Source organism: Alligator sinensis, unplaced genomic scaffold, assembly GCF_000455745.1.
Source record: "Alligator sinensis unplaced genomic scaffold, ASM45574v1 scaffold253_1, whole genome shotgun sequence".
Lineage (NCBI taxonomy): Eukaryota > Metazoa > Chordata > Crocodylia > Alligatoridae > Alligator > Alligator sinensis.
In genome coordinates, this window is record NW_005842147.1 from 2,091,701 (window position 1) to 2,111,961 (window position 20,261).

The following is a 20,261-nucleotide window of genomic DNA, read 5'->3' on the forward strand; positions in this document are numbered from 1 at the left end:
GGACAATCAAAACCTGGTTAAATTCAGCACTTACCTACAGCCTTACACAAGACAAAAACAACATATAGTCATACTACTTGGCTTCAACAGGACTACTCCAGAGAGTAAGTGCTCAGCGACCGAATAAGCAAGGTCTTCACTGTAAATATATGTTCCATCAGTCAAACCGTAATAGAGACAAGGCCCAGGAAGGTTTTACCCTGATGTAGCCAGTCAGATAGTTATACTCTCTACCTAGGATTGACCTCAACTTCAAGTACATAAAAAAAAACAAAAAACCACACCCCACAAAAACACAGACACTTTTTTGCAGTAAGTTAAGGAGCAGACTTTTAGCATGGTCTAAAGCAGCCAACATAGGAAAGGAAGGATAGAGAGAGGAACCACAACAAGTCAAGGAGTTACATCTGTAAAGAAGAATCACCCTGAAACAAGGATATCACTCACAACAATTCTTCTCCAAAACAAGGAATAAATTCCTGTGAAAAAGAATAACTTTGGAACAGGCCTAAAGGTACCTTTATTCAGAGGATGATCAATTCTCAGAACACAGTCTAGGTCCCCAGAAACCCAGAAGAGAAAATATTTTAGGACTGTTTTCTTCCAGGTTTTTTTACCTTGATTTCTATTTACCCTCCTTAGCCTTCTGTCCTGTCTCCCCACTAACACCATTTTAGTAGAAATGGAGAGACTGTACCTGACCAGCTACACAGATAACAAGACTCAGTCTCTCTGCACCTGAATTTCAGTTTCTGACTACTTAAGAGATACATGTTTGATAAAGAGCAAGAAACTACTAAACACTCCAGCAACAAAGTGAATCAAAGACCAAAGTGCAGGACTTCACAGTGTTACCATCTTGGGCTTTAAACCAAGATGGCAATTAAAGCTTTGAATGAGGTCAATTGAAATGGCACTGCTAAACAAAACACAATTAATGCTAGACTGACCTCTCTTACCCTTCTTCCTCCAAACTCCCCCTCTCCCCTGTGGCTATAGTCTTGGGGCAGGGAAAAGAAAGGGAGAGATTAGCATGAATTAGATCTCATTTAACCAGCTTGTTTAAATGGTTAACTCTTTCACTCCCCACCGTCTTTCTCAATAGAAATATGACATATATCAGTGGATGTCTTTCACCACCCTCTCCCCCCTTTTTTGGTATCCTTCCCATCCTGGTGGGGATGGGTCAGCACATTTTAAGTATTTTCACCCCCTTAGAACTTTACCTTCAACCTTTCAATTATGCTGACTAGAGACTGCTGGCTCTGTAGAGGAGACAATGCAGTATCTGTCCTCAGCTTCTCATCTAATGCAGATATATGATTAATGCTCTTGCCCTGTAGGAAGCCCAGTAGGATGCATTCTATAAATAAAAAACATTTGACAAAATCCATGGCTCCTGTCTGTCTCTCTAACACATCTCTCTTTTTCTGTGTTAAGAATTTATCAACCTGATGGTTAACATCTCAGCAACATAGGGATAACTGCACATCACTGTCAGCTCTGTCACAGACTCTCACCAGGTCTGTGAGCTTTTAAAATGAGGTGTTTTACAGCACATGCTTTATTGGAGTGTAGCAGAAAAACAGCGGTGAGTGGCAGCAGCCACTGAGAAAGAAGAAAAGAATAACATAGGAGAGAGTGCAGTGCATGTCTGTGCATGCATGTACCTGCCTGTCAGCATGTACATGTGTCCATGTGGCTGCAAATGCTTGGGGGTATCATGACTCGAGCTGGACAGGAAATTTCAGTGATACAGTTTTCCACTGGAAAAATGCTGATCCATTGAAAGTGAAGCTTTTAATGGGAGCATAAACATTTTGGGGGAAAAAAAGTTCTAAATTTAATCAAAAAATATTTTTCTGATCCACAAAGGCATTTCTGTTCCACATGAGAGAGATCCCAATCCCCCTTACTGGCCAGGACATTCAGACAGGATGTGGGAGACCTACATAAAATCCCGGTTCTTCCTGATTTGCAGTTAGGGACTTCACCCTGGGTCTTCCAATTTGCAGCTGTAGGGTATTGAGACTGAGAAGGACCCTACTCATCATGCCTTATTGAGCACTCACCTGCAATTTGGGAAAATAACAGGGCAAGTCTGTAAAGGTGGGTCTTTTATGACCAAACCGAGTGTCCTGATCACCAGGATCTTAGCTATTCTGGCATCATCTTCATTTTCCTTCATGAAAATCCCTGAGTATCCTTTTTGCACCAGTATTTGGCATGAAAGAATGGGGAGGGAAACTGTCAGGTTGCTATTTTCTATTCCCTGATTCTCTACCCTGGCTGTAGAGCAGTTTAGAGCAGCCTGATATAAAACATGCCACTTGGCAATGGCCAGGTAGGGAACACTACCTAAGATGGGGATCTGCACAGCATTGTATACTCTGCTACTCCTTCCACCTTGTCCTTCCAGACACTTGTCTTAACACCCCCAGCTCATCCTGGGTCCACTGGCTTGGACAGTTGTTGAAGATGGATCTGTACTTGCCAAGACTCCCCAGAAGCAGGCTCAAGGGCAATTTGTGCTCCTTGTGCACCTCTAAAAACCTACTGGTATTTATTTTGCCACCATGAAGCATGGCAGGTGCTGGCAGAAAACAGCCCTGAAGAATTTCGAGTTTAAGGTCCCATTCATGAAAGGTGATCCATGTAGGCCTAAAGACTAAGCCCGAAGGCCTACGTTTTTAAAGGCCCAGAGACTTTGGTGAGGTTTGCTGGGGCCTGCATTTCAGTGATACGGCATGTGAGAGTTACAAGGAGGACTGGACTGGGCCGAGGCAAGATGGAGAGTAACAGAAATACCTTGGCATGACACTTAGGATAGGCCTGTCAGAAGGGTCCATGCAAGCACTTCTATATAGAAGTAGGGATGGATGTAAGTGACTATTCTCAACTTATTTACCATGATTATCAAAGAAGAAATGAGCATTCAGGAGGGAGATGACTGAAAAAAGGGTAGAGGTGGGACAAGTCAAAAGAGGCTAGACAGCAGGAAAAAGGCAAAGAGGCATTTGTGGAAGAAACAGAGGAACAAGGTAATGTGGCTGTATTACTGGCTGAGCTGAGGGGTAGAAGTTGATGCAGTAGAAGACATGGGGGCAGATCCTCAGCTCAAGTGAATCGTCATAGCTTCATTGACAATTTACACCAGCTAAGGATCTTCTTTAGGATGGACAGGAGGGAAGAGAGCAGTGACATACTGCCCAGAGAGCAAGGATATTAAGCTTCAGCATGATGGAGAATAGGGACCCAATGGCAATCAGACTGACAGGCCAGGAAGATAATTTTAGTAGCAGTTCTGTGAAGGGAGTGAGGTGACAGCAAAATGCCTTCAGGGAAGGTTTAAGTATTTTGCTTCCTCACCACTGTTTCTGATCGCTTACTTGCAGTCAGAAAAATCTTCCCCTTGCATTTCTGTGCTGTGAGAAGTAAGCAAAGGTATTTATATAGATCATTATCTCTCTTTGCTTAGCCAGTTTGGGGGATTTCCCTCCCTGTATAAACTAACTTGTAAATCTGGGTATTATTATCCATATTTTTGTGTGCAATTTACTAGCATCCACAGGACCTGATCAAGGACTGGGACTCCATTGGATTGACTATTCAATAGCAAATGTTACATCTCTGAACCAGACTTGTGTGATTATTTTGGAGCCACTTTTAATCCCTTAGCAGTGCATGACCTGTGGCAGTTTCTCTGTAGAAAGTGAGGGTGAAGGAGGGAGAGCCTCTGGAGATATTTTACTTTAGAGTTTAGAAGCATTTACTTTCTTCCCCTGCTCTTCATCTTCCTCTTCTCTTTGTGTGTGTTTTTCATCCCTCTTGGATGTGGTTGTGAATACTAATGGAATAATACTTGGCCCAACCCCCAGAGGAAGTTATATTCAGACTGAATTGGGGGCTTGAGAGGGGGACTGGTTATTTCAGCAGGTCTGATAACCCTAACACCCGAGATGCTTTTGTTTTGTGTGGGAAGCAGGTAGTTGAATCTAGCTATTTCGTACTGTTAGCTGATCATTTCCCTGATTAAAAAACATAATTTTGGAAGAAATATATCCAACATCTCCTTCTTTAGACACTGAAATAATTGACTACATTGTTCAGATGGCTTAAAAATTAAAATAACCAATAACCTTACTTCAGAGTAGCCACTATTTATAATTCCTTTCCACTTCTGGTACAAGCCAATCCAACCTGACAGGCACTTGCACATCAATATTATCTCCAGGTATAAGCCAGGTTGTGAGCATAGTGTCAAACCAGTTATGGTGTCTCACTACAGCTCGGTAGGTGTGAGTTCAAGTTTTGTTCTGGACTATATGCAAATATTGTCCCCAGCTGACCCATCTGTAAATGGGCACCTAGTCATTTATGCTGGGGAGGTAAAGGCAGCCAGATGTGATACTGGCCACATCACTCCCTTGTGGGCCAGTACCTGCAGAAACTGGTGAGCCTTAACCATCCTAGCCTGATGAGTTGTTAAGCTCAGGAGGCCCCTTGAATTGCTAAATCAGATTAGATACTTACTGTTATTACCATGTTTCCTGTGCATATCAACAGGGAATAAACTGATCTCCAATTACAGAGCCAGAAAGGAGTTTTGTGCAGGGCAGATAGGAAAGAAGGGCTGGGCTTCTGTTTAATTTTTCATTCTGGATATGATTCTTGTTAGCTTGCTAGCAGCAGTAAGCATGAATGGTGAATGAGGATTGAAGGGTGTAGGCACCAGCCTCCTAAGTCAATGTCGTACCATGGCAATGGGGAGTATTGACAAAATTCTCTTTGTTGCCATCTAGCATTTCTTTAACAAATACTTTGCTTTATCCTACTGTAACATTCCTGCAGTTCTAGCGCCCTCTGTTGTTTAAGATGATCCAAAATAATAGGCATAATTGCTGAATGGAAAGTGCACAAGGGTATAGAGAAGACTTCTGTAAAAACCCAGATGCATAAAGTATTGGAACTAATCAAAGCTGTCAAGAGACCCTCACACTTCAGAAAATTGCAAAAAGAAAAATATATAGTCCAGAGCTTAATGTAATACCTGTACTATTGGAAAGATGATGCAGAATATGCATATGGAACCATTACTGTTTAGTTTTAATTATGGTTGTAATTCAATTTTATTACCTATAAATGTGAGTTTCTAAGGAAAAACCAAGGTGAAAGGATGGGTAGATTAGTAGCAGGTCAATATGAGCTTTTCTTCTGTCTCATAAACATCCACCAAAACTAAACTGTATGTAATATATGATGCCTTGATTAGGGTGTCATTTTCACCAATTCAGATATTCATAGAAATTAAGGCTAGTTTCTGTATAGCTGGCCAGTGACTGTCACCCGTCCCTGAGGTCTCTTCCAATCCCAGTGCTCTGGGGGAGAGATGGAAAAAACTGCATAAAAGGCAGTATTGTTTGAACTGCCCTGCTTTCTGCCTTGGTGTCAGTTAGTGAGCTGTGTCTTCCAGTTTTGCCTGTCAGCAGCCAGAGGTGCAGGGTCCCAGAACCCAGACTCCCCCTGCACCTATCTCCTTGACGGCTGGCAGGCTTCGTGGCCACAGCAGGGTCTAGCAGGCCTGCAGCTTTCACCCTGCTGTGCCTTAACACACACACACTGTCACCCATATCATGAGTTTTGCTTGTCCGCAGCTTGAGGTGCAGTTTCCCCAAAACCCCTGCACCTATCTCTTTGAAACTTGGCAGACTTTGTGGCCTCAGCAGGGGTTGCAACCCCTGCAGTTTTGACCCTGCTGTGGGGGGCTTTTTCATTCTAAGCATGTCATGTTGCTGAAGCTGTTTAATTTGGGGGCAAAGACAAGCTGGAGCTGAGGGAAAGGCCTCTTCTATTTAAGCCTTTTCCTCTGCAAGGACTCTTCATTGCAAAGCATCTCCCATGGTAACTTTCAGGCTACACATCAACCCAGCCCTTCTTGTAACATGTCCCACCCTACTCACAGTTCTACCACCATAAGGACTTATCATCATGGCCCAGGGCAGGGAAGAATGGTACCATAGATCTGGCTGACAATACCCTTTTCCACCCTAAGAGCAAACAGTGAGGTCCATTTCTAGAAATGACCATCCACAATCCAATCCCAGAGGAAGACCTTCCACAGTCCAATCCCAGGGGGATGATCAGACCCAGGTTCTTATGCCTTTTCCTCATGTTAAAAACTAAGATGCTGGTAACAATTTACATTTATACAGCATCTGGAAAGGATCTATAAGTGCTTTAAAAATGTGAAGGAAATAAGTCTCCTGGCACCTCCATGTGGTCAGTATAGTAAAGTTACCTTATTTTTATACCTGGAAGACCTGAGGTATGGCACCCTTGCCTATGCTACTCCAGCTCTGGGCAAAGGGGTGGAGATGTCATCCTTTCACTTGGTGTCAGTTCTTATAGTGGCATTTTACAACATCTCTAGGGAGTTCAGTGGCACAAGGACTCTATATTTAGGGAATATTATTTATTCTGTAAATTATTAAGGAATAGATTATTTATGAAATAACTACCTTAAGCTTCTCCTGCTCATTTTTCCAGGTGATGAAATTATTCCATCTGAGGGAATGAATAATGCCAGCCAGCTAGGAAATTACAGCACAGCAAAATGGTATCTGCTTATTACCTCAGGCCATATTTATTCAGCATGGATTGACCCTCGGCTGGAGATGACAGCTCATGGCCCAATGAATGACAGAACTGGGCCATGGCAAATTGAACTTTCAGAGCCTCTAGCAGACTGATAGCTTGGAGGAAGCTCTGCATTAAAAACAAAGAATCATGCTATATTCTTGGAGCAAGAAATAAAGTAGGGCAGCCCCTAGGCATTATCTTTTAACCATTTCCCATTTCATTTTAGGCAAGTTTTTTTTTTCCAATGATGAAGTTTTTCTTCTCCTTCTTAGCAGTCTTCTTTCAAAGCCCAGGTGACAGCTGGTATTATTTCTGCTAAGAGTTAAAGAAGGTTTAATTTATTGCAATTCTAGGAAAATGTAGGGGTTATTCATAAATTGGTTGGTCAATATGTAGCCTTGTAGCCAGATCAGTGTTGCATCTGTGCTTTAGCATGGCCAGAGTGAGTACCATACTGCTGGAGGTACTGCAGCAAATCTAATAAAGGATTTGTGTGTGTAATTAAGTATTTAATTTGAAGCCTTGCAAAAACTGAATGCAATAGAAAAGAAAAGTAAGCAGCTTTTAGAGACCTGATACTAACGGAACTTGCACAGCTATGCAATTTGGCCTGAGAGCTATAGATTTATCTTTCAACAGACTATTTCCTTCTCCTAAGAGGAAGTTTTTAATGGGCTGCTCAAAGGCTCTTGCAGCAACCAGTAAACTGAAAACATCACTCTGGCTTGCAACACAGAACAGGGTTGTGGCAGAAATGCCCCGTCGGTGCCCCTCTCCAGAGACCTGTCTCAGCCGGCCTGAGAGGCTGCTGTTGAATCTCTCACAGCGGGGATCTCGCTCCTTGTCTGCAGACAAAAGCCTGGCACCTGGGAGGCGATGCTCTGGTCACCTGGGCAGGTGGGGGGAAAGACCCGGCCCTGCGCGCGGGCCCAGGTAGCCAGGGATGCTTTGCAGATTGGACGGTTTGTAGCCAGTATTGGCAGCTTCGATTGGACCGGCTGCTGAGGTCAGGGAGGTTTTAAAAAGGCCTGGGCCAGGAAGAAGGGCAGCCATTATCCATGCGGAGCTTCAGTAACTCAGATGCGTGTTGAAACGGCTACCTCAGCCACCCTGGTTTGCTCTATGGGATTCCTTTGATATTCCTATAAGATTTCTTGATATTGCTCTACCTTTTACCCTATTTCTGCCCTACCCCTGTAATCAATAAAGTTCTCCTTTGTGACCGGTGTGGGAGACTTATTGAGGGGTGGGTCTAAATTATGCCAAGGAGGCCCCTTAGGTCGGTGGACTAAGGGAGGCTTCCTAATCAGCCCCTGACTTGGGGAAGTGCCCCAAGTGCTTGTACTGGGTCTAGCACCCATTGGACGATCAGGCCTGTGTTTTCCAAGGTGCACAGAGCCAGAAGTGAGTCCAGAGCCTTGGATGGTGGTAGCGGGAACCCCAGGCTAGCGGGTGTGCTCCAGGGAAGGGGTTGGCCGGACGGGAGGCACCCTAAGGGAGGCACTCGGAGCCTGGAAGGTGGTCGGGAGCAGGGAGGTGGGCGGCTCAACGCAGGAGCGCCCCCTACTGGCCCGCCACAAGGGTAACGTGAAAGCTTCAATGCAGTGATTATGAAGTCCGTACTTTATACAGTCCTTGCAAGGAATACAGTTGTTACTGTCTGCTTCAAGTATTATTAAAAAAAAAAAGGAAAGTATTATGTGTACATTTTATTAGTGTGCATAAAATATGAGTTACTGTTCTGGACCTCAATTTACCCAAATTAGGTGGTTGTGTAATTTATTAGGGCTTGTTTCAATCAGGCCCTTGGGCAGATGTTAACCAATTAGTCATGTCTTAAGTCAGAGATGGGCAATTACTTTGGGTGGAAGGCCACTTAATAACTTTTGGTGTCCTCATAAGAGCTACCTCTCTCTCTTTCTCTCCCCCCTCACCCTCTTGGGAACCTGCCTGCAGCTGTAGCATGCCCCATTCCCCACCCTAACCCAGAACCTGCTGGTTACGTCCACAGCTGACGCTAGGGCATCTGCCAAGGTCACCTAATGCTGCCATGTCAGCTCTGGGCAGAAGCAGTCCCTCCCACCCACCCAATGCAGCAGAAAAAGCCCCATGTGCCCACCTGGCACCATGCAGCCACTGTAGCCCATGAGTTGACAGCTGCCTGCCCACAGGCCAGATACAATCTAGTGGGCCAGATCCAGCCTGCAGGCCATATTTTGCCCACCCCTGCCGTAAGTAGTACCCCACCCACATGCATGCAATTAATGGCATGATAAAACAGGGAGTAAGCCACAAAAAAGGCTGCTGACAGACATGAAAAAAAAAGTGCTTTACCAGAAGAGGCAGACATCGTAGCATCTGTATAAACTGCATGCTTCAGCAGGGCTTTTTTTTGGCACTTGTATCTAATAGCCAATTCAATCAGCTATTTCAGGGGTGGGCAAAACGTGGCCCATGGGCCGGATGCGGCCTACCAGGCCATTCTATCTGGCCTGTGGGGCCCCTAAAAAATTTAGAAAATTAATATTTATCTGCCCCTGGTTACCTACCATGCAGCCCTCAATGGCTTGCCAAGACTCAGTAAGCAGCCAAAATAATTGCCCACCTTTGTATTAGATAAAAGTGCCAAAAACGCCCTGCTGAAGCACCCAATCTATACAGACGTTGGGCAAGCCGAGTCCAACTAATGCAATGCTTCTTCTGGACATGCGCTGGGCTTGGTGCAGGGATGTGCCAAGTTTAAACTAAAGCATGAGGGGGTTTTTTTTACATCTGTAAGCAGCCATCCTTATTACATAAAATATATGTAGTAACTGTGGGTAGTTCCCATCATGACTTAAACTTAATGTGCAGCCAGGCTCATCAACTGATCTGCCAATCGAGGTTTTCAGCATGAGGAGCACGTTGGAGCCTTTGACTCCAATGGCTCTCAAGGCTAGGAGCACTGATTAGCTGAGTGCTGCTCCCAGCCTAGGGGGCCTACCAGAGCCTTGGCTTTGATGCACCTCTGAGGTTGAGCAGCAGTCAGCTGATTGAGGCTCCCAGCCCTGGGGACACATTGGGGTCCTTGATTATATTGTGCTCCAGAGGCTGGGAGCCTTGATCAGCTGACTGGCTTGATACTTGACCAGGATCGTGATCCCAGGATCCTACTGCACTGGCAATATGGTGCAATTAGAATCCGATCCCCAATCCCAGTTACAGTTCCTGTAACATTGTAGAAGGCGCAATTGTTGGGATAGCAGATCAGAACCCATTGCGCCCATAACTGAATGTCTGCCAGGGGCCTAAGGGGCACACAACTGCCTCCCCAAAAGTGTTTTGATATACAAAAACTGAATAGTAGTTAAATATCACTGTAGAGTATGAGCAAAGGTCATACTAGTCTATACAGTTCTAGCATATTACTAAAAAAAAATGTTATAGAACATTCTAATTAATCTTCAATTTATGATTGTTTTTCCTTATATACTCCTTTCCTTTTTCCATTGGAATCCTCAAATGACAGGGCTAGAAGGAGCCTCTAGACATCAGCTTGTCCCTCCCCCCCACACACAGACAGGTTCATTATATCTAAAGCATGCCTGAGAGATGTTTGTCCAGCCTGTTGCTTGTAAAAATTTCCAGTGATGGAGGCAACTGAGCCACCCTAGGTAATCTGTTCCAGAGCATAAAAACATAAGTACCATACTGGGTCAGACCAATGGTCCATCTATCCCTGTATCTTGGTCTCAAACAGTATCAGAAGTGGATGCTATACAGGGATAGTATTGAACCAGATATCCCCAGTGGCCATGGAAAATAATTTGTGAAAGTTTCTTCTTTATAATAACAATTTATGTATTTGAAATTGTTTTTTTTTCCCCCTTAGACATGATCCTGCAGAGCCAACATGGTATCAATTGTACAAGTAGCAGTAAACAGAAGCAAAGGTTTAAATTGATATGGCAGTAGTCCAGGGTCAGGGACAGGCATTTTATCTGTGCCAGGAAAAGTCTTTTTTCCTTGCACAAAAAGCTAGTGTACAAGTGTTTAAAAGAGTTTTTTCCATGGAAGAAAACCAGCTCTTCCACAAAAAAAAGTCAGGCCTTCCCACCAACATATTTCCCAGAAAGTTTTTTGGTGCCACTTATAATGAATGTACACTATTTTGGGGGCCACAAGGAACTCCACTGTCTCATAGTCCTCTGCTTGCCCCAATAGCCTACCAAATGGCAAACTGTCAGGGAGCTCTGCAGGGACCGTGCTGCCAGGTGGTTCAACAGTGCCAAAACTGTTCAAGCCTTAGCACTGATTTCTACCCTTCAAACAGCACTAAGGCTCTCTGATAAAAGGGCAGCAAGACTTCCTGCCACTTGAACCACCCAGAGAGCCCCAGAATGGTCCAAACAGTGGCTGTGTTGCTCCCCAATCCCTTCTAGGTCTCCCTGGGACTGTCCAAGAAGAGAAGGCATTTCCTCACAGCTTGAATCAGCCCGAGAAAACCTAGGACATCTTCCCCCCACCTCTTGCATGGGTCCAGGATTGTGGAAGGAGTGGGGAGAATGCCTGGGGGTTTGGAAGGGGTAAGGACAGCAATTCTTATCCCTGCCACCCCTGCAGGGCAGGGGAGCTGTCCTTGGAAGCTGCTACTTTTCAGCAGCTGCCAGCTGATCATTGACAGCCTGCTCCTTTCACCGTCATGGGAGAACATTAGTAGCAGTAGTGTTATTGTCCAGTGCTGCTTTCCTAAGATTTCCTAGCATAGGCAGAATGTTTATCTGTTAGTTGCGGAGATGCTATAAATGCCTGTAGATTCTAATCCCAATTATGCCTTTAAAACCAGATCTACACAATTTAAATTCTAATTAGGAATGAATATTCAAATGACTATATTTTAGACTCATTTTAATGGTTCATGAACCGAAGCACAGCTTATTTAAATAATCTACTATAGAGGCATCCTCTTACAGAGGCTTTAATGCAGTGTTAACAGAGTACACATACTTCATTCCATCTCCTCCTCCACTTAAAGAGGTGAGTCTTTTACATGTGATCAAGGACTGCATGTGGATAGCTATGCATTGGAAAGACACAAGAAAGAAAACAGACAAAACAGACACAATATTACCCAATCAGAAAGAGTTTTGCAATACTAATCCTGTTTTTCCTAGTACAAAAATAATAATAATAAAATCAGTCTCCTTAAATGTCATTTTGCTTAACATAATTTTGCAATACAAGTTGAAGAAAAATATTAGCGTGTTATACAGACACATCCTTATCCATGGTTTGGGTACTCATTATGAAAGAAGACATACATATGGACTGTGTTGTATTTGGGCAAGTACTCCTTCTGGCCTAATGTGGGTATTTTCTTTATGATTGCATTGGCTCCAAGTTTCCCTTCCTTCTAAAATGTTGCAATACATTTTCTGAGTGACAAACAAAGTGGGAGGGTTACATTGCAAAACGTATCAGCAAAATTAAATTAACACTAACTCAATTTCTTAGCATGCAATAGAGATTACTGACTGACTCGATATAAATGACATTTTGTATATAAAAAATCCCTCCAATCAATTTTCTTAGTACAAAAAAAAGTAATTCAAAAAAATCACATTATTATTTGATATTAGAAATGGTTGCATATTCTCTGTTCATTTTGTGTAGCATCTTCAGGCAGCTGCGCTTTCACACTTTCTGTACACATATCAGGTGACATCATATGCACAGTTATTCATCGTGTGGCTTTTCCATCATCTTCAGACCAAGTCTCCCAACCATTAACAGACTGTTTAAAGGAAAATAGAGTAAATTCACTGAATTAAAGAAATAAAATAAAAACACAAAACAAATGTATGTACTTTCCTCCAGAAAGTAGCAAACTGAAATAATTTGTTTAAACCAAGATTAAACTTTCCTATTTTCTTGTTCATTTAGACTCTTAGAAAATGTAGTCTCAGTTTAATTAAAGAAGACTGAGTCAAGCAGATGGGGTGGGATCAGAAACAGCATCATGTGTAGTACCTGGCACCAGCAATTAATCCTGCAGGCATGAATTTTCCAGAGTTGAAAAATCTTATTCCCATAACTGCAGTCAATGTTCCAGATGCAACTAAGTAAAAGATAAAAAGAACCCAGGTTAGCAGGTGAGGGGACATGTGAGGGACATTAATTCAGAGCTAGCAGAAAAGGAGCTATAATTAATAGCACTGATTACAATATGAAACCTGTTTCTATCACATAAAAGTCAAGAAAACTGTCCTTTTTTAACTAAAAGATCTGAAGCTCCTGCTAAAACTGAACTTGGTAATATAATCTGACTGTGGTGCAGCTACTGCTGCACCATATAATAGATGTTTTAAATCTAATAAACCATTAGTCTATGTTTTGCAGATATATTTAAATGGAGACTTACCCAGGGAAAGCCACACATTCTTTGGATCCTGAGACAGCTGGTAAGCGCCTAGTCCAGCTAAACTGCCAAAGAGAAGACCAGCAGCTAGTGATGGGACACTACCTTGAATAAAACAAAGGGCATTATTAGAAGAGCAGACATGAATATGGTTCATAAAGCAGTCAAACAAAAAAATCATTATTCACTCTTCTGAGTCAGACTACAGTTTAGATCAGGGATTTCAACACTCACCTGGGCCCCTGGGCTAAATCTGGACCTGCCAGCTTCAGCACCAGGCTTAATGAAGCCGAGCCTCAGCCACAGTTCACCACCTCATCCCCTGGCCCCATTAGGAACCCTGTGGTCCAGGTGAAATGGTTCCATAGGCCATATCTGGCCTGCAAGCCACATCTTTGACACCCGGGTTAAATCAAAGGATCTTAATACTTAGACAGCCTGAATTTTACAAACATAGCCATCATTCATACCTAACAAAGCACCATGCTTAAATAATCCTGCAGACAATATTACTGTCTTTTGTCCTTTAATGTGCAAATAAAGCATTGGTTGCCTTACAACGACACGATGTATAACTAGAAAAGTAAAGGGATCAAAGTTGAGACCCATGATAAATAAAGGAAATTTGGGGTTTTTTTTCAGTTCAATGTTACCACACTTCCCAGAGAGGCAGTACCATAAAAGATGGGGATCAATCAAACAGTAGTGGCTTTAGGCTCAAAAAAATGAAATTTAAACTAAACTAGACAGCAAGAGCAGTTAGACAATGGAATGGCTTAATAGAGAAGGGCTCTGAGGCATTGATGATAAAAATAAATTATAAAAGGTTAAACACACGCAAGACCTGATTCAGAGCCCACTGGAGATGTTGGAAAGTGATTACTGGAGCTTTGGATCAAGTCTTTAGTGAAAAGCACAGCTCCTGATTGTCAAAGGAGGTGGGGGCAGGCTGCTGTTTCCAGTCTTGTCCTCAGGGATTCACAAATGACTGCCATGTACATGGGATTGACAAAATGCCTCCACCTATGTTAAGTGCATGATGTCTCCAGGAGCCAGGCAAAGGCTGCATTCAGCACCTGTTGCTGCTGGGGGCAGTACTTTGTCTTTTCTATTTGCAGGTCACCTTTAGACTGGAAATTGCCAGAGCAGTTGGCAAACATCAGCACTCCAAGTTTACCAGGATGATAAGCACTTAGTGCTACACGAAACCAAATCAGTGTCAATTCTGCTTGTACCCTGCACTAGCCACATGCTCTGGCCTGGTCTGTAACTCTGACTAGGTATTTTATTATCAGTGCCAGCTCAGTGGGGGCCCTTTTATGTGCCACTAACTCACTTGACTTGGCATATATTTGGTTGTAGAGGTAGATGCTTAGCAGGATTCACAGACTCTGAAAGCTCCATTGGGAAAAGTATCAATAGCTCAGCTACAAACTGGTTCCGATCTGGCAGGAGGGATAAACAAGGGAAATAATGGGGAGGGATGATGCTGGATATGTGTATTGAGGGGGTGAGCTGTGGTGACTGAGATATAGAATCATAGATAAATCAGGCTGGAATGGCACTCAGGATCATCCGATCCAACTCCCAGCTCAGGGCAGGACCATCCCTGTCTAAGCCTTGCTAGACAAGTGTTTGTCTATATGGCTCTTAAGACTTTCCAAGAATGCAAATTCCACAGCTTCTCTAGGTAATGTTTTAATGCTTCACCACTCACAAATTTAAAAGTTTCTCCTAATATCCAACCTAAATTTCCCTTGTTCCAGTTTAAGACAGTTATTTCTTGCCCTGTCTCCTACAGCCACAGAGAATAATCTATCACTATCTTTGGCTTTCAGTTACTTTAAGACTAATCAAATTCCTCTCCAGTCTTCTTTTCTCCAGACTAAATAATCACCATTCTTTTAACCTTTCCTTATAAATCATGCTTCCTAGGACTCTAATCATTTTTGTCACTTTCTATTGGACTCTTTCCAATCTGGCCACATCTTTTTTGAAGTGTGGGGCCAAAACAACACTTCAGGTGAGGCCTTACTATTGCCAGATTGAGTGAATAATAGGCATCTCCTTTTTTGCCGGGATATTGGAACGGTCTGTGAATACTATGACCTGACTGGTTCAATATCTGCAGCTGTATATTTAAAATACAGATGATGATACAGAAAAGTCAAGTAAATTATACCCAAAGACAGAGCCATGCACTTAGCTACCATTCTTCCATTTCTAGCATGCTTATCTAATATTCTTATTGTCACAGGCTAGTCTTAGTTATTAGCGGGGACACAACACCCTCCTTTTTTTCTCTGAGTTACCTTATTCACTTTTACTATTCCTTTCAAAAAGCTTAGGACTGGGAGTCAGAACATGTGGGTTCTATTCCTGACTCTGCTACTGACCTGACACATGACCTTGGGCAACTCTGTCTCAGTTGTGCCAGCAGCGACGGGAGGATAACAATGCTTATTATTTTGTAATGCCCTCCTCACCACATATCCCCACTCACAGTGCAAAGGACAAAGTAAGTCAGCAGAAAACACACTAGTAAGCTCTCCTAAATTCCAATTTAATCACATTTATGGGCACAACTCCTGCCGATTCCAAGAGGTCCTCAGGGAACAGCATATAGCTCAAGACCTCATTAGACACCAACCTGTCCTAAAGAACTCACGAGGATCCCAAGATAAAGCAAGGGCCTCCCTACAAGCACTTTCAAACTGAAGATTTACGTATCTGCATGAAGGAGACAAACTCAGGAAATGGAACAACAAATGAGAGAATACGGTTCCAAGCCTCACCATGTTCAGTCGAGTCTAGCAAAGCAACATGGCAGAGTAATTCAGAGCTAGCGCAAACATAATGCAGGTTGGACTTCCTACAGAAAAGTTAACCTTGAAAAATCAGCTCTCTGAGCAGCAGCAGTTACCAGCTTAAATGTACCATTTTCTGACGTGATAAGAGAATTAAGTGTGGTGTGTAAGATGGAGCTAGTATGATTTATGAAAAATAAAAATAATTACTGTCTTAAGGAAAAAAGCATTGAAAATTTTGTCTTATATATTATTTGGTAATATACAATTGTATAGGTCATTGATGTTCAAGACAGCAGCACTAAAGCCTCTCTGAAGCACGCTTACATGGAGTCACTCAAAGAATAAAAAAGCATAAAGCCAAATATTGGTAAGGAGTAGGTGCCTGATAGGGAATTTATCATTCAAAAACAGGAACTCAAATAAAACAGTGCCCCCCACACCCAAAACTACAGAGAGTTATCAGCATACAGCACTAACTGTCAAACTTAACAACAGCACAAAGTTAGAGATAATTGCTGTACAGAAAACTCACTCCTTTACTTTTACATAGGAGATATCATATAACATTTTAAACAATTATGTATCAGAAAATGTAAAGGTTTACCAATACCGTACCTGCTTTAATATAACCAGTTATTCCTCCTGATGCAACCAGTGCTGCATAGCCAAAGCCAATCCAGTCCCAAGCCATTCTGGAGTACAAAGAGGACATCAACACTTATTTACTGTTTTAATTTCCTCTCCTCCTCCACCCAGCCAGTTTTCTTTTAAAATGGACTTGATTGCTTATGAAGGAACCAATGAATTAAACTTGTAGATGAAATCCCTGACACTTCTTTTTTTATAGTTTCATAGTAGCTAGGGTCAGGAGGGACCTGAACAGATCATCTAGCCTGACCCCCTGCCACAGGCAGGAATGAATGCTGGGTTCACAAGACCCCAGACAGGTGATCATCCAACCTCCTCTTGAATTTGCCCAAGGTAGGGGTGAGGACCACTTCCCTGGGAAGCTGGTTCCAGATTTTGGCCACCGTAACTGTAAAATATTGCCTTCTGATCTCTAACTTAAACCTATTCTCCATCAGCTTATTACCATTATCTCTCATCACCCCAGGTGGTGGTGGGGAGAAAAGGACTCTACCTATTTGCTATTGATCCCCCCTGATGAGTTTGTAGGCAGCCACCAGGTCCCCCCTCAGCCTCCTCTTGCTGAGGCTGAACAGGTTCAGGTCCCCCAGTCTCTCCTCATAGGGCCTGTCCTGTTGCCCTCTCACCAAGCGGGTGGCCCTGTTCTGAACCCTCTCCAGGCTGGCCATGTCCCTTTTGAAGTGCGGCGCCCAGTACTTGACGCAATACTCCAACTGCAGCCTGACCAAAGTTGCATAGAGGAGGAGTATCACCTCTCTGGACCAGCCTGAGATGCACCTTTGGATGCATGACAAGGTATGGCTGGCCTGGCTGGCTGCGGTCAATAATGACTCCAAGATCCCTTTCCGCTTCTATGCTTTCAAGAGGGGCACTCCCCAGAATGGGAAATTGCAATATGAGCTTCCTTATACTTCTCTTCCAATCCACCCATGATCAAACATTGGCAAAACAGGAACAAATGAACCTCACAAACATAAAATCCCAAGAAATCCCATAATCCCATAAAAGCTGATCCATGATCTCACCAAAACTGAAACAGCCCTGGGCTGTATCCAGTATGGTAAAGCCTAAAACATTAGGAAGGATTTTTAAAACATTGGAGGAAAATTAGGTCTAAAGCTCTGGAAAGAACCGACGTGCTGAGGGAGGGGCAGTGTCTAAGGCAGTGGTTCTCAACCCTTTTAGAGGTTAATTCAAGCTCCCACCACCACCTCAAAGTACACTCTTAGTTCTCACTGAATTTTTTCAGTGCACAAAAAGAACAGAGTAATTCATCTGCTGCAAAGAACTCAGAAAGGCCGCAGCACAGCAGAATGGCTTTTACACCATGGATCTCCTCCAGGTTTATCCTGTGCATCCTGGCAGCGCACCTCCCAGGGCTAACCTTGCCTGAAAGGATCCCGAGGCAGCCCTGGAGGAGAATCTCTGCTCTAAGGCAGCCAGACTCAACAGAAGCCCCTGGGGCTGGTTCCCCACTAAACACCAGCCCTGATGACAGTGTGAAATGCAGCCACCTCTGTTGGCTCTGTGGCTGCTCCAGCCCCTGGCTTCACAGTCAAGGCAGAGATTGGGCTGGATGTAGTCAGCCCCAGCCCCAGAACTAGATCCAGATCTAGGTTCAGACCCCACCTCCCAAATCTGAACCCAGACCCAGATGAAGGTCCAGACCCAGACCAGATCCAATCCAATTCAGATCTAGACCCCACCTCCCTCTCACCCCCATGACCCCATTCCAGTCTCAGACCCAGATCTAGACCCCATTTCCCTTACTCCCCTCCGGGTCCAGACCCAGACCTAGACCCGGTTCCAGATCCAGACCCCACCTTCCTCTCCTCTCCAGATCTGGATTCAGACCCAGTTCTAGACCCCACCTCCCTTACTCCCCCCTCCCGACCCGGTCCAGACCCAGACCCTATCCGATCCAGATGTAAACCCCACTTCCCTTACTCTCCTCCCACCCTCCTGACCTGACCCGACCCAGACCCGATCCAATCCAGATGTTGACCCCACCTCCCGGTCTCGCCCCGCTCCGCGCTCTGCCCCAGCCCCCGCATCGCTGCGCGGAGATCGCGGAGCAGCCCGGCCCCCGCCCGCACTGACCTGCACTCGCGGCGCCTGCTGCAGGCCCGAGCCCGCCCCGCGGGCGGGGCCAGGGGGCCGGAGCAGATGGGAGGGGCAGGAGCTGAGCACCGGCAGGGCTGGCGGGGGGGCATTCCCCTCCGCCCCCACCCGTCCTCTTTTTTGAAACTATCCCCCATTGTTTCTGCAGCTGATCCCACCCACAGCCACTGCTTGGGAGTTTTAGGTGCACACCCCTGTGGATTCAGACCCTTGAACATAACGCCAGTGTTGGGCTGCGTAGTGCAAGCCAAGAGGGTGTGGGCAAAAGGGTGGGTGCCTGTGCAGAGATGAGGGGAGAGCCCCCCTTTCAAGGTCAGCGGGGTGCAGGGTGGTTCCTTCAAGTTCAGCTGTTTCTAGCTGAAATGGACTTCCTGGCTCTTGTTGCAAATGACACATTCCCAGAAATGGAAGCTCAGAGGGCAAACAAACTCTTTCTTGTTCATTTCAAACTACTGTGTATATAGTTTGATGCACATTTCCCCCTTCTAGGCAGGGTTCTTTCTTTTATCTGCTCTGAGCTCCCCTCCTTAACAAGTCTCATCTTGAAGGCTGTGTCCTACCATAGCTCACTCCTAGGAGGGCAGGTCTATGATGGCTGTGCCATGGTAGAAGAACTGCCTCAGAGGACAGCTAGAGCGCAAGCCCAGAGCAAAGGACACAAAGGACCTTATCTAGCATCCACACAGCCCAGGGCCCCACCTAAGGTGAAAACCTGCTGACAGTGGAGAAATTGATCTTCATCCTCTTTATGAGGATGAATTCTTCACAACAGTCTCCCCCTTTCCCTGTGCCTGCAAGAAAGAGCAACCTGGTTCCACATCAAAGAAAGTGGAGCAGAATGTCTTTTTGGTTGGGTGAACATTTTCCTTTAAGGAAGACTGCAGTAGCTAAGCTACAAACCGATCCCAGCAGCCATGACTGCAATTTTGCTTTAAGACCTGTGCAGGCCGGGAGCGACCTGAGCCCTTTTCCGTGCTGCACGTGGGCTGTGGCCAGCAGCCCGGGCATGCCGGGTCGGAGAGGAAAGGTGTCGAGCTGGAATTAGGCACAAACGCTTAGCAGTAGTTTAAAAGATTGTTTACTTACACTGAGATGGCAGTGGTGTAGGCTGGAAACCTTGCTTGAGTTGCAGTTACAGACAGACAACAAAACAAAACTCCAACCTGCAGGGCACGAGGGTACGTCGCAAGGGGTTTTCGGCGACGGGAAGATGCAAAACACGAGGGTACGTCGCAAGGGGTTTTCGGCGACGGGAAGATAAACCTGCAGGACTCGAACCCGGGTAGAAGAGCTCTGAGGTCAGTCGTCTGGCAAGGACTCACACGAAGTTTGCTAGGCTCCGTGGGTCCGGTTCTTTTGCGCGCAGGAAGGGATACATCTAGGCTGCGATCGACGACGGGGAGAGGCTAGAGGTTGATCACACCTCCGTTGCCTGCTTGAAATGCGCTGGGTCTATAAGGATCCACAGCGCTTAGAGATCTTCACACAGCGTGAAATCTCCTCCTCCTGGTGTTCGTGGAGTCCTCCAACTTGGGCGGAAACCACTCAAGCCTTTTATACGGCTAGCAAGCCAATCGCTAGCCGCCACGCGCGAATAATTTAGAACTGGCCAATAACGGGACTCAAATTAGCATACAAATGGCAGG

General features: G+C 44.7%; 1 protein-coding gene across 3 annotated transcripts; it reads right to left on the reverse strand.

Moving 5' to 3' along the window:
- Positions 1-11,509: 11,509 nt before the first annotated feature.
- Positions 11,510-18,713, reverse strand: LOC102381307 (transmembrane protein 14C-like). 3 transcript variants are annotated; one of them, XM_006025443.3, is made up of 5 exons: positions 18,595-18,713; positions 16,462-16,538; positions 13,040-13,141; positions 12,649-12,736; positions 11,510-12,412 (listed from the first exon to the last, which is right to left on the reverse strand). In XM_006025443.3, the coding sequence occupies exons 1-5, from the start codon at positions 18,705-18,707 to the stop codon at positions 12,355-12,357; spliced, it is 438 nt and encodes a 145-aa protein (XP_006025505.2). In that variant the 5' UTR covers positions 18,708-18,713; the 3' UTR covers positions 11,510-12,354. The 3 variants fall into 3 exon arrangements, with proteins under 3 accessions (XP_006025505.2, XP_006025504.1, XP_025062016.1); XM_006025442.2 differs by lacking the exon at positions 18,595-18,713 and adding an exon at positions 18,505-18,590; XM_025206231.1 differs by lacking the exon at positions 18,595-18,713 and adding an exon at positions 18,009-18,361.
- Between the last annotated feature and the right edge of the window lie 1,548 nt (positions 18,714-20,261).

Excerpts from the sequence above, each read along its gene's own strand:
- LOC102381307 (XM_006025443.3), bottom strand. The coding sequence starts at position 18,707 with ATGCCCCCCCGCCAGCCCTGCCGGTGCTCAGCTCCTGCCCCTCCCATC. Across the intron at positions 16,539-18,594 it reads AGCAGGCGCCGCGAGTGCAG|AATGGCTTGGGACTGGATTG; the intron begins GTCAGTGCGGGC and ends TTTGTACTCCAG. Across the intron at positions 12,413-12,648 it reads GGATTAATTGCTGGTGCCAG|TCTGTTAATGGTTGGGAGAC; the intron begins GTACTACACATG and ends TCCTTTAAACAG.